This window comes from Mandrillus leucophaeus, unplaced genomic scaffold (genome assembly GCF_000951045.1).
Source record: "Mandrillus leucophaeus isolate KB7577 unplaced genomic scaffold, Mleu.le_1.0 Scaffold1699, whole genome shotgun sequence".
In the NCBI taxonomy this organism is placed as follows: Eukaryota; Metazoa; Chordata; class Mammalia; order Primates; family Cercopithecidae; genus Mandrillus; species Mandrillus leucophaeus.
In genome coordinates, this window is record NW_012101697.1 from 128760 (window position 1) to 143681 (window position 14922).

Genomic DNA, 14922 nt, shown 5'->3' on the forward strand with positions numbered 1-14922 from the left:
GGAAGGCATCTGTCTCCTCCTCAATCCCTGGGAATGCAATGTCTCAGTGTAAAACCCCATCGTACATTCTACTTACTGACATAGTAGAAAACTGCCTTATGGCTGGAGGTGAGACATGCTGGCAGCAATACTGCTCTTTACAGCACTGAGATGTTTGTGTAAAGTCAAACATAAATCTGGCCTACGTGCACATCCAGGCACAGCACCTTTCCTTAAACTTACTTATGACACAGAGTCCTTTGCTCACATGTTTTCCTGCTGACCCTCTCCCCACCATTACCCTATAGTCCTGCCACATCCCCCTTCCTGAGATGGTAGAGATAGTGATAAATAAATACTGAGGGAACTCAGAGACAAGTGCCGGTGTGGGTCCTCCGTATGCTGAGCGCTGGTCCCGTGGGCCCACTGTTCTTTCTCTACACTTTGTCTCTGGGTCTTATTTCTTTTCTCAGTCTCTTGTCCCACCTGACCAGAAATACCCACAGGTGTGGAGGGGCTGGTCCCCTTCAACCTCAAGCTCCCTTTTCATTACAGGACCTTAGGCAAACAAAGGAAGACTTATGCCAATTTTCTGACAACCCCAATAGGTATATAGAAGCTTTCCAGAATTTAACTCAAGTGTTTCACCTCACATGGAAGGATGTTATGCTGCTCCTAAACCAAACTCTAACCGCAGTTGAAAAGCAGGCAGATTTGCAGGCAGCAGATACTTTCGGAGATGAGCAACATGTCTCCTATAATACACCAAAAGGGAAGAAAAGAGATAGGGAAAGTTAAAAAAATAGCAGAAACACCATTCCCAATAGGAAGGGAAGCAATTCCTCTTGACAACCCCAGTTGGGACCCCAATAGCTCTGCAAATGAATAGAAATGGAAGCACTTTTAAATATGCATATTAGAGGGCCTATGAAGAACTAAGGCCTGACCTCTTAATTCCTCTCAACTGTCTATGATAGACCAAAAGCCAGATGGGAATCCTGCAGCTTTTATGGAAAGGCTGAGAGAGGCACCAATAGAAAGGCTGAGAGAGGCACCAATAGAGCACACTTCCTTAGCCCCTGATTCAGTCAAGGGATGGCTCATTATAAAGGACGAGTTTATTACACAGGCAGCTCTTGATATTAGAAGGAAACTGTAAAAGCAAGCTATAGGACCAGATAGCTCCTTGGAAAACCTCCTGAGGGTGGTCACTTATAATAGGGACCAGGAGGAGGCCCCAAAAAAGAGAAAGCTCAGGAGAAAGACAGAGGCTCTAGTAGCAGCTTTGCAGGCTTGCAAAGTCCAGGATCCCCGAGGTGCATCCGCTAGTTGCTATCAGTGTGGGAAGCCAGGGCATTTTAAAAACGAGTGCCCAAACAGCAAGAGGAAGACACCTCAACCTTGTCCAGCCTGTGGTGGAGACCACTGGAGATCAAACTGCCCCCGGAGACGGAGGTCACTGGGGTCAGAACCCGTCTCACAGATGGCCCAGCAGGACTCATGGGTCCCGGAGCTCATACCCCAGCTCCAGTGGCTCAAACTGCCATTGCAGCACAGGAGCCGCCAGGTGATTCTGGAAATTGAAGGAAGGAAAGCATACCTCCTTCTAAACAGTAGAGCCAGCCTCTTTCTCTTTTCTCCTCTTTAATCCAGGCCGCTCTTCTTCCCATAGCATGATTGTAAGGAGTCTCAGGAAAAACTCTATTTCAATATTTTTCTCAACTTCCTAATTGCAGTTAGGAGGACCTATTGTTTACATATGCTTCCAAGCCATTTTCACTACGCTCTACCAGTCAAAAAAACCTCCAAATTAACCTTAGGAAATAATTTAGCTGTTTACACCCCACATAATGTAGCAGGATTACTGTCCTCTAGGGGAGCCTTTAGCTAACAAACAGCAGGTAAAGCAAGAATACATAAGGCAGGATAAGTAGTAGTCACTCTAAATAATGTCTCTCCCAGACACAAGCACTCAATTAACTGAATTAATAGCTCTTGCAAGAGCACTTAAATTAAGCAAGGGAAAGATAGCTGCTTAGCTCTCCGTGTTCATGCCGCTATTTAAAAGGAAAGACATTCTCTTACCACTAAATGATCTCCTATAAAATATCATCAGGAAATTAACAGGTTATTATCCTCAGTTTTTCTTTCATGAAAAATAGCAGTAATGCATTATAGGGAGCATCAAAAGGGAACAGATGATGTAGCCAAAGGAAATAGGTTAGCTGACCAGGTAGCTAAACCAGGGCAAGGAAACCTCAAGGCATTAACACACTTCAAGCCCTTTTAATCTCAGAAGCCTCCATAAGAGAATTTAAACCTCAGTATTCCCCTGCAGAAATAAAATAAGCCATTTCTCAAGGGTATCCCAGCCCTGAGGATGACAAACTTTGTTTACCAGCCTCCAGTCAATGGGAAGTCCTTAAAATCCTTCACCAAGCTTTTCATGTAAGAAAGGATAAAACGTATCAATGAGCTCAGAGATTGTTTTCAGGCAGAAAACCTCTAAGTTTAAAAATGTAACCTCTCTAGCTCACTTCCAACAGGAATTGGCACAACTAGCAAAAGGCCAACCCCAGGAAATTGGACCACCTTTACTTAGCCAGAAAATTTGGTATTAGTGAAAACTCATCTCTCTCTCTCCTTCCCTAAGCCAAGTGGGAAGGGCCCTACACAGGTCTTCTTTCAACCCCCTTATCAGTAAAAGTTACAGGTATCAACTTCTGAATTTATCACACTCAAGTCAAAGCCTGAAAAGCTGAGGGAGCAACCTTTGACAGCCCAGAGGAACATCCTGAATATCAATGTGGAGAAATAGAAGATCTTAAGCTGAAAATCATAAAAGATAAGTAAATGAGTGAGGGCTACTCATCTTAGTGCCATTCGTACCTCACCAGGTACTGTTGATCATTTCTACCTTTCCTCTCAAAATTCACTGTCCAGTATTAGAACTTATTTTTAATGCATATTTGCAGGGAGATTTTAATTATACATGGGACTGCATTTGTTACTTTGTAAATCCCCAAAGGGAAACATTGTATCTTGGCAAGTAAAGTTTTAAACAGAAATTATTTACTACACCACTTTCGTGGGAATTGTTATAGTCATGCTATTATTTGCAATAGAACTATATACTGTGGCACTCACAATGTCGAATTCTGGTTGTAAAATTCTAATTGCTGTAATATTTTGCCTAATTATCATCTTTATGACAGAATTCATAATTGCAGGAAGGATTTGGTCAAGTTTGTTTTGCTTACAGCAGGAGTAAGAGTTACAGACAAGAAGTAAGCATGGAAGTTTTACTATCACTAAATTTGATAGGACTTTTTATTGAAGATTGGTAATATGGTGCACTCTAAGCTGTGGAAAGAAGGTTAGAAAGAAAGAGATTTTATATAAGAAACGATCTTGTATAGTAAATTCTTGTCCTAAAAGGAAATGACTGGTTGTTTAAAGGAACTGGCTGTTTAAAGGAAAGATGTTTAGGACAAGTCAGAAAGTTGAGTATGCTGTAAGAGGGTCTGTGAAAGTCATGAAAGAATTTAATAATTAAGGAATTTAATAATTAAAGGAAAGGAATTGCCAAGATTAGCACCAAAGTTATTTTAGCCACCCAATAACATATTTCTCCCAATCATATAATGAGTTATAAAGAATGGCCTAAACTTAAAATTATGCCCTAGCAGCAAGTCAAGGGGGAAATATATGTTTTTCGCAAAAGAAATGTTACTTTTATATTAACCTTTCTGGTGATGTACAGCGACATCTAGTGGACACAAATCAGTATCACAATCTATTGGTGTAACTAACAGGTATCAAACTCTACTGTCATATTTATGGTCTGTAGGACCCTACTAACAGTGGTAATCTCAATACTCATATGGTAACCCTATATTTTAAACCTTCTTGTAAAATTTATCTCTTTTCGCCTAGAAACAATCAAACTTCAAATTGGTGCTGCAAACAAAGCCACACACGGACATGTCATTCTTCCAAGAAGCCTTAGATCAACCTCAGTTGAAGCCCCAACTGCAGTCCCCCAGCACGACGCCCCTTTTCAGCAGGAAGTAGCCAGAAAGAATCGTCATCTAATACCCCCTAACAGCAGTTATGGTTATGTCTCCTGAGGGAGGAAATAATACAGGAGTTATTAATAAATTATTTTTAGGCAGCTAGAAAGGGTAAAAGTTCTCAATGGAATTTTCCTTTAATAAAAAGCAGCCCCAAACCATTTCTTCTCTAACAGAAAGCAGCCTGAACACTCAGGCATAGATACACAAACTTGAAGCTTTTACATGTAAATGCTGGCAGCCGTACCTGGAAGTCAGGTACATCCAATATGGCGGTTCCCACTCGCTTTTCCTTGTCACCACGTTTACGGGTGTCATGGCAGCCTCCAGGTAAAACCACATGTACAGGTATCATGTCCACCACCAGTTGGAGGCCGCATTTGAATAATAAAAGACTAGGGTGGGAGAGTCAGCCTTTTCGTGGGCTATGTAAGTAACACAACTGGTCAAACCAATGCCCTGAGTCCTTTGTAAATCAATCACCGCTTCCTCAAGCCTCTGTACAAAACCGATTGCATTCCACCACAAACCGCAGACCCTCTTTTGGGCAACCCGCTTTCTCAGCACGAGGAAGGATTTTCTCTCTTCTTTTCTATTAAACTTTCCACTCCCAAACCCACGCCTTATGTGTGTCTGTGTCGTGAATTTTCTCGGCCATGACAAAAAACCAGGGTATATACCCCAGACAATGGAGCCGTTTCAAAATCACAATGTCCAGTTTCCAGGATCCAGTCCTATGCTCCTCCCGCTGGGTCCCCTCTCCCTGGGTGGTCTCATGTAGCCCCAGGCCCCTCCCCGGCTGCAAACTCTTCTCTCTACCTGCCCATCAGACCATCTATCTGCCCCTCAAGCATCTCAAACCCAGGGGTCTCCCTGCCGGTTTCTTCTCTGCGTGGCCTGCTGTGCCATCTCCACCTCCAACTCCACACCACACCCCTGCACGCTGTGTGACCTTTCCCCTCACCCCCACATGCAGTCAGCTGCCAGGCCTGATGAAATCCCGGGAGTCTCTCTCCCTCCATCCTCCTCACTCCAAGCTCAGCCCAGTCTCCGTGCTCACCCTCCTGACAAACTCCGGTTGGGCTCCTCCCATCAATTGCCAGCCCAAAGTCCCCTTCCCTCCAGGCACTAAGGTCCCTTAGGCCGGCCCAGCTGCCCCTACTCCCTGGGCCAGGCCCCCACGGCTGCCCCAGGAGTCCTGGTCCACAGCCCTCACCTCGGCGCTGCCAGAGGAGTGGCTCCATCAACTCATACTTGTGTCTGCACACCTTGTCCACCTCGGCTCGCTTCCGTTCCATAAATTCCTTCTGGCTGTTCAAGTACTCGCCCGTGGGCCGCCCCAGCTCCATCACTGCTAGGAACTCCCCCACTGCGCTGTCAAAATGCACGTATTCCTCCCGGTTGTAGATGGGCCCGTCCACAAAGCGCTGAGTCCCATTGAACGCGTAGCATTCCTGCCGTTGCTGGTACACGGAGTTCTCTGTGAAGAGGGTGGAGAGATGGGGGTGGTGCCACCCCCAACAACACCCCCTCCTCAATATTAGCTATTTCCTCAAATCTTCCCACTCAGGGCTGGATTTAAAAATACGATTTTTCCTACTACCGAGTTCTGCGGTCCCAGGCAGGTCACAGACCCTCTCCAGGCCTCAGTTTTCTCACCATGCAGCGAGAGGATTTGCTGAAAAGAATGAGACTCACTGCTCAGGGTGGCTGAGTAATCATTAGGGAGAGGCCCACGCTGAAGGGAAAGCAGCCCCTTCTGCTGGTGGCTGGAGGAGGAGGGGGAAATATTTCATGTGAAGTCTCAGGGAGGAGCAGAATCTCATGGGGGGGGGGTCCCTCAGGCAGAGAAACAGAAGGCATGGGAGAAGCTGGGGACCTGGAGGCTGGAGCTGCTCCCCCTACCCAACTTCCTGCCTGACATTTCCATCTGATGTCAGTCCTGGCTCAAATGTCACCTTCTCCAGGAAGCCCTCCCTTCCTTCTTTCCCTTTCTACAGCTAGGTGCTCTCTTTTCTCTGCCAGTTTCTTGAGAATACCTCAACTTGCTCTTGCTGTTCTGCATGCTGGAAATGTAGAAATGCATTTCCATGAATTTCCTTTCCTTTCCTTCCTTCCTTCCTTCCTCTCTCTTTCTCTTCTTTCTCTTTCTTTCTTTCTTTCTTTCTTCCTTCCTTCCTTCCTTCCTTTCTTTCTTTCTTTCTTTCTCTCTCTCTCTCTCTCTCTTTCTTTCTTTCTTTCTTTCTTCAGAGCATCCCTTCCTTCCTTCCTTCCTTCTTTCCTTCCTTTCCTCCCTCTCTCTCTCTCTCTTTCTCTCTCTCTCTCGCTTTCTTTCTTTTGATGGAGTTTCACTCTGTCGCCCAGGCTGGAGTCCAGTGACACAATCTCGGCTCACTGCAACCTCCGCCTCCTGGGTTCAAACAGTTTTCCTGCCTCAGCCTCCTGAGTAGCTGGGATTACAGGCGTGAGCCACCACGCCCAGATAATTTTTGTATCTTTAGTAGAGACGGGGTTTCACCATGTTGGCCAGGCTGGTCTCAAACTCCTGACCTCGAGATCTGCTCACCTCGGCCGCCCAAAGTGCTGAGATTACAGGCGTGAGCCACCGCGCCCGGCCAGAAATGCATTTCTTAAAACTTCTTCAAGTTTGCCATAAGAAAGACAATGTAGCCTGAAAGTTAATTTTCACTTTTCAAACATAGCTGTAGAAAGACTTGATCTCAAAATACCTGAAAAATATCTTAATCGATGAAAATCACCAGAACAACCAGAATACTAAGTGGCTGGACTCCTTTAGCTTTAGAAGCATTGATGGTGTCATTTTTACATAAGAAGTGTGGCAGCCTTTTCCACCTGTGGTTCTTCCTAGGGAGCACCATGGCAGTGTCCGGCAGGTGCATGTGTATACAGAAGTAGCAATGACCCAGCACATGTCTGCTTGTTTCTGTCTGAGCCTCTTCAGTCCTGACCTGTTCCTGGTCACAGTGGAGAAATTAAGGTGCTGTGATTTGCACACAGCAAAAAGATTTGTTTTGGACACCTGTTTCATGTTCTACAAATTTACAACTCATGTTTGTTAACTCACCCCTCACAGAAGATGCACAGCTGGTGGCAGAGGACAGTGGAGAAGGGGTGGTGCTGGGCTCAGGGGCACCATACACTCAGCCTGTAGTTTCCAGTGTCATCTCTAAGGCAAGATCCCAGGACTTCAGATATCCTAACCTGCTTCTTCTCCCGGTGCCTTGGGCTCCAGCCTCCTAAACACCCAGGCCAGTCACCCCCAGCCCCTTTAGTCCACCTCTCCCTATTCAATTGCCCCACTCTGAGTGTGTATCCTCTCATTTTGTTAGTCTTTGTTTCTCTTCCTCATTCACCAATACGAGAACACGTTTTAGTCAAGAGTAAGAATTTCAAAACTTTCCTTTGCAACATTTAACTTTTTGAATGGAATTTTACCTGCAAAGCAGACATAAGTGATGAGTGTATGGTGGAATTTGAAACCTTCTTTTTTTTTTTTTTTTTGTATATGGGAAACTTTATCCTGTTTGTGGAACCCTTGACAATTGAGTTACCCAAAGCACAATTTGAAAATCAATGATCTGTGTGAATTCATCTCTCACTCAGAATAGGATATATTAAAATATAATTACAGAAAGATATAAGGGAGGCCATATGGGTAAGAAAAGGAACATGTCCCAGGTAGGGGTTCCAGTTCTTGCACTACGACTGATTATTAAGTTATCTTGGGCAAGAAACAACCTTCTAACTCTCAATTTCTTGAAAGGCAAAATAGTAATAACACTATTTACCTAGCAAAATTGCTGTGAGAACCAAATGAGCTCACATATGTAAAATACATAGTATTGTATCTGTCACTGCTTAATCCATGTTAATTAGTTCCCTTCCTCTTTTCACTGTGTGACCTGTTTGAATAGGAGCAAAATTCTAAATAAATGCATATGAAAAAGGAACTGGATCAGCTTATGAGCTACTGGAAAACCTCAGGAAGACTTTCCACGGGCACCAGACCTTAATGGTTGAAAAGTGTTGGCTGTTTGCTGACTGGATCTTCCCACCTGTCTTCTGTGCTAGTGATTTTGAGGACTTAGATTAACAGAAGAGTAAGTACCCAAAGACTCAAATGCACAAGGAGCTTCTGCAAGTGCCAGCTGGTGTGACAGGAGGACTCGGGAGTGTGGCCCTAATGCCTGGGGTAGTGGGTGGGGTGAGGTAAGAAACTCAGCTGTAAAAAGCCCATTTTAAAGCCTGTCAGAGACAAAAGGGTGTTGCCTCCAGGAGTCTGGTTTTTCCACCTGCTGTGTCACCTCCTGCTCCCTAGGTGGTGTCTCAGCCAAGCTTTTCTCCACCCTCCCCTCCCTCACTTTAAGCCACAGCCTGGCTCCTTGTGCCTTTCCTCTTGTGCTGTGTTTGAGGATGGAGATGCGTGTGGAGTTGGAAGAGCATGCGGGGAATTGTGGAAATGGCCCTGTCCATTCTACCCACTCCCTATGGCTCCAGCTCTCCCTCCAGCAGGTTTTGATTGAACATTCATTCTATGCAGGGAGTTCTGATAACCCATCCTCAGTGCCTGTCACATGGCTCCACTGCCTCATCTCATTCCCCCACCAACCTCAACCCAGTCTTTGCCCCTCCACCCGTTCACTGCCCAGCATCATCACACTCCCTCCTGTGCTTTCTGCTACCCTGCACCTTGAGGTTTCCATGGCATTTCCCAACACCACCCCTCATCCTACAAACAACTCTACCTACGGGCACTGTTGCTATGGACCTCCTGCTGGACACTGTTCAGTGTCACCAGTGCTGCTCCAGCCTCCTCTCTCCCCAACTTCACCCCTCTCCAGTTTCCAGAGCTGAGCCTTCCTGCTGGTTAGTTCTCAGCACCCCTCTGTGACTACAAGTGCAGGTTCTCCACCCTTTCCTGGACAATGAACCTGAGGTAACAGGTGAGGGGCTTTGGGGTTTGAGGGGCTGTCCTCAGGAGATTCGAAAGCTGTTATCCTGGAAAATGGGGAGGTGACATGAGGACAGTACTTTCTAGGTAGGTCCTAGGTGGATGTGGAACGGTCTCAGAGGAAGGGTCTATGCAGAAAGGTGGAAGTCAGTGGAAAAGTAAGGCGCCTACTTTGCAGTCCTTCCTCTCAGGGTGTTGATGTAAATTTGGGCCAGAAAGGTAAGAACATTCTGAGAGGAAAACAATGGGTCATAGAAGCCATAATATTACACCAGCCACAAGGAGACAGCAGGAGACAGAAGTTTTTCCCTTGGTTACGGCTTCCTTGGCTGTCTGATAACCTACATTCAATCTCTTTCACGTACTCACACATCCTTATCTCATTCTTCTGACAAGTTTCAACCCACCCTGATACTCTAACCAAGTTCTGGGGAGGCTGGGAGAAATACCTTCAACGAGAGTGCCTTCAGGGGCTCAAACCTGTCCTCCTCCCTCCCATCTTGCCTTTATTGTCCAAGGGGCACGGGCTCCTGCTCCACCCTGGAGAACGAGAGGCATTCTCCATGAGCACTGAATCCTCAGTGATATTTGGAGCCTGGACACACCAGCTAAGGGCTCTCTGCCTGAGTCCCCTCAAGGTTGGATGCAGATGTGAGCACACCCAGGAGCCTGCACTTGCCAACCTCTCTCTCTGAAAACCTTGTCTGTCCAAGGTTATCCTGAACCTCTTGGCCCCATTTCCCCATAGACAAGCATCCTGACCCCTGGGCTCCTTATTTACTGTGTCCATGTTCCTGGAGAGACAATAGACCCACTGGATAGCAACCTGTCCCATAGGAGGCGAGTTTGATTCTCCAGCTGTGAGAGAAGGACACTAGGCTGTGGCAGGAGCCCCACATGCTGTCTCAGAGTCTGGTTCCATGAAGAGAAAGACCCCTAGGAATTGTTCCCTGAACCAGACCCTCCAGGAATGGCAGCTCTGCTCTTACCTGGAGTGGCCCAGCCCTGGACCACAGATATGAGCAGCACCATCAGTAGTGCTGTCAGATCCACTGTCCAGGGATGCCCTGAAACCTGCAGGATCATCATGGAGCTGGAAAAGGATGGCAGAATGAAGAGAGCTGCAGTCAGGAAAATAAAGACTCATTAAAACAAGCTCCTGTCTGAAATATTAGAGACCATGAACCCAGGTAGTCTTCTGTGACCCTGGGATTGGACAGACCCTGAGAAAAGAACCAATGGGCACTGAGCTTTGTATGAGTCATTGCTCACTGGGCAGAAAGTTGGTATGAAAGATCTGACAATATGGAGCTGGTGATGCTGTTAAGATGACAGATGGAGAACAGTGACACTCATTTTAACCAGTTAGAGTCATGAGTTTTGGGGAGATGATGCGTTTTCTTTGCTCTGAAGGTGATCTCATATTCTGCTGACCCATCTATGGGCATTACCATTTCCTGAATTCTGCCACACCTCACACACCCACAGGACATGGCCTGGTGTGGAAGAAATGCTATCTCAGTGTGTAAAAGGTCATTCAGTGGCATAATTTAGAGAGATTAAAGTACCCATCCCAGATCTGAAAATGAGGCCTGGAGGCTGTCTTGCCTTTGTTCAAGGCCATGCTTCAGATTAGCACCCATTCATATCTTCTTTCTCCCGCATGTCTGTGGGTCCTGAGATGTGCGGAGGATACTGGCTCCTTCCATAGGACTGTCATCGGGGTCAGCAGAGCTCAAACCTTACACCTGGGAGCATGGACACACCACCTACACTACTATGTAAGTATGCAGCTTTAAGGACACCACCTCTCTTGGACTTCAATACTTTGTCTTCAATATGGGGATGATATAACCTGCCTCTACAGCAGGACTCTTAAGATCAAATTAGATCAACAGATCTGTAACTGCTTTGGAAAAATGAGACTATAAATTATACAGTGAATGAGGAAGAAATGAAAAAAATGTCATAAAAGACCCTACCTTTTCCAAAACATCTGATTCTGTTGTGTTTATACTGAATAGTTTAGTAAATTTTCAAAGAATATTACTCCTGAATTTAAAGACCTATAAATGTGATCCTGTATGACCTCCTAATTTAATAAAGAAAATGGAAAAGTGGCTTCATTTATTTATCTAAACATTAAAATTTAAATAGAAGACTAGCATGTAAAATTCAAGAGAACAAAATAATTATGCAGTAGAAGGAGTCAGTATAGAATTGTGGGGAAAAAGCTCAGCTTCCCTGCCATAGTCACCAAGACAGCATGGTACTGGTATAAAAATAGGCACATAGACAAAGGTAACAGAGTAGAGAACTCAGGAATAAACTCAAATACTTACAGCCAACTGATCTTCAACAAAGCAAACAAAGACATAAAGTGGGGAAAGAACACCCTTTTCAACAAATCGTGCTGGGATAATTGGTTATCCACACGTAAGAGAATGAAACTGGATCCTCATCTCTCACCTTACACAAAAATCAACTCAAGATGGATTAAGGACTTAAACCTGAGACCTGAGACTATACAAATTCTAGAAGATAACGTGGGAAATACCCTTCTAGACATTGGCTTAGGCAGGGATTTCATGACCAAGAACCCAAAAGCAAATGCAATAAAAACAAAGATAAATAGTTGAGACTCAATTAAACTAAAGAGCTTTTGCACAGCAAAAGGAACTATCAGCAGAATAAACAGACAACCCACAGAGTAGTCACAATCTGTACATCTCACAAAGGACTATTATCCAGAATCTACAATGAACACAAGCAAATCAGTAAGAAAAAACAACCCCATCAGAAAGTGGGCTAAGGACATGAATAGACAGTTCTCAAAAGAAGATGTACAAATGGCCAAGAAACATAAAAAATGCTCAACATCACTAATGATCAGGGAAATGCAAATCAAAACCACAAGGTGGTACCACCTCACTCCTGCAAGAATGGCCATAATAAAAAATCAAAAAACAGTAGATGTTGGTGTGGATATGGTGATCAGGGAACACTTCTACACTGCTGGTGGGCATGTAAACTAGTACAATCACTATGGAAAACAGTGAGGAGATTCCTTAAAGAACTAAAAGTGGAACTACAATTTGATCCAGCAATCCTGCTACTAGGTATCTACCCAGAGGAAAAGAAGTCATTATATGAAAAAGACACTTGCACATGCGTGTTTGTAGCAGCACAATTCGCAATCACAAAATCATGGAACCAACTCAAATACCCATCAGTCAACAAGTGGATAAAGAAACTGTGAGATATATCTATATCTATATATCTGTGAGATATATATATCGAGATATATAGATAGATATAGATAGATACAGATATACATATAGATATATATGATAGAATACTACTCAACCATAAAAAGGAATGAGTTAATGGCGTTTGCAGCAACCTGGATGAGATTGGAGACTGTTATTCTAAATGAACTAACTCAGTAATGGAAAACTAAACATATGTTCTCACTGATATGTGGGAGCTAAGCTAAGAGGACGAAAAGCATAAGAATGATACAATAGACTTTGGGGACCTGGGAGGAAAGGAGTCAGGGGGCAAGGGATAAAAGACTACAAATAGGGTACAGTGTATACTGCTCAGGTGATAGGTGCACCAAAATCTCACAAGTCATCAGTAAAGAACTTATTCGTGTAACCAAATATCTCTTGTACCACTATAACCTATGGGGGAAAAAACAACATAACTATGAACCAACTAATAAAAAAGCAACCTTGCCTTCAGTCTGCATCCTACCCTAGAGACACTCTCTGTGTCCTCCCACTTGGAGCTAAGCTTCTGACTTTTGTTTCCAGTACATCCCTGAGGACCCTCTCATCATGGCCATCAGGAACCTCTGCAGAAGGTCAAGTCCAGTGGGTTCTTCTCAGTGCCTCTGACTTGAGTTACTGATAATATTTGCACTGTAATCCACTTCTTTCTAATGAGCTACTCTGTCCTTATTTTTCTCCTATTTACTGAATCCTCCTTATCATCCTTTGAAATCATCTCTTAATTATCATATCCTCTCATCATATCCTGAGATTCCCTGCATTTCTGATTTTTGGCACTCTTCCTGGAAAAGCTCATCTAACCTGCAACTATGTCTGATGACTCTCAGTTCTCTCGCTTAAACTCCTCTCCTGAGACCACCCATCATACATGAATGTTTATGTATTATTATTCCTAGATAACTTTCAGATATGCTAAGTGCAATAGCCCCACACTGAACTCAGTGTCTTCTCTCAGCCAGGCTGTCTTCTCTCATTACCCTTTCTAATGAATGGAATTGAGATGTTTTCATTGGGCTGGGGAGATGTTGGTCAAATAATACATCCATTTCATTTCATTTAGGATACATTTCAAAGGACACATTTCATTTAGATTGGAGGAATAATTTTAAGAGTTTTATTGTATAACGTGGACTATAGTTGCTAACAATGTATTGTTGAAAATTGCCAAAAGGGTGGATTTTAAGTGTTCTCACCACAAAAAATAAGTATGTGAGGTGAGCCACAAATTCTTTAGCTTGATGTAGCCGGTCCATGATGTACATACATTTCAAAACAACATACACGATAAATATAAATAATTTTTGTCAATCAAAATAATTTAGAAAAGTCACACACACACACACACACACAAAAGAGAGATGATTGCATTGGCTAGTCTAGGAATAAGAGTTATCTGGGAGTTTTCTACGTCAGATACCACCGACATCACTCACCAATAATCCCTTTAATGTCAATCAAATTAAGTCCTCTTCTTCCATCATTTTGCTACTGTGCCCATTTCCTCTCTCTTTATTCAGGCACTGTTGGTCTTGCCTCTTGAACCAACTTCTTCCACTCATACTACCCACTGTTGCCATAGTGATCTTCCTAAATTGCAAATGTGCCATCACTCTCCTGCTTAAAATCCTTCAATAATTCCTTATGACTTCCAGGACTCCCGAGTAACGACTCCCGAGTTTTGCATGTAACATCTGTCATGATCCAGCCCCTGCCTGTCTATTTTTCCTCTTTTCTTGCTGCTGTTCCACATCCAAAGCTGGCTCCATTCACACTGAAGCATCCGAAGTTCTTCAAATACGTCATGTGCCACACTGGGCCCACGCTTTTGAACCTGCTTCCTGCTGTGTGAGAAGTGGCTTCTGCCCTGTTTTCGGACTGTCTACACTGAAGCCATCTGTTCCCCAGGAAGCCTTCCCTGATGCCTTGACAGCAGCATCTTGTGCATGCCCCATATCTGCACTTATCCATCTGGGCCTGTGTTGTCTTGTCACTTGTGGTCCCTTCTGTGAATTGTAAGCATCTGGAGGACAAGATGTATATCTTACTTTTATTTGAATATTTAGCATCTAACAGTGTTCGACAGGTTTTTATAATTCTATCTATAAGGATTTACAATGAATTAAAATGAAAGAAATGAATGGAGAATGTTAGATATTAAGAGACAGTGTGGAAAGCCGGGCCGGGACTTACCTTAGGTACAAAATTTAGGAAGATACCAAAAGAACTCAGTAATAAAAGTCAATCATGTTTTAATGAAATATCTTAAGAAATCTAAATTAATGGAATAATATATAATGAACAAAATGTCAAAAGAGAACTATTCAAAGAAAATGGAGAAGCAGAGAGGCAGAAGAATTAGTGGAATATACTGGCACATAAGCCAAGGAAGTAAAGATTTCCAGGAAGGAGGAAGTAGAGTGGAGTCAGAAGTTCAATAAAAGTCATTTCAGAAATCTTACCTTGGTTTTGAAATCCTTACAGAGAGCAGTTTCACATAACGTGAGCAATTATTTCTCCTTCATCACCATCATTCCAGAGTTGAGCTTCTTCTCTGGCTTCAGAAATGTGGCCCTTCCCCTTGTCAGGATATGTTGGAGACACG

At 43.9% G+C, this 14922-nt stretch overlaps 1 protein-coding gene across 1 annotated transcript in view; it reads right to left on the reverse strand.

Moving 5' to 3' along the window:
• The window catches only part of LOC105537163 (HLA class II histocompatibility antigen, DP beta 1 chain-like), an 18518-nt gene extending 8381 nt beyond the window's left edge, over nt 1-10137 (reverse strand). Inside the window, exons 1-2 of the mRNA XM_011976671.1 lie at nt 10014-10137; nt 5269-5532 (exon numbers count right to left, since the gene is read on the reverse strand). Of these exons, the coding sequence (XP_011832061.1) occupies nt 5269-5532; nt 10014-10113 (364 nt within the window). The 5' untranslated portion in view covers nt 10114-10137. The remainder of the gene's footprint in view (nt 1-5268; nt 5533-10013) is intronic.
• Between the last annotated feature and the right edge of the window lie 4785 nt (nt 10138-14922).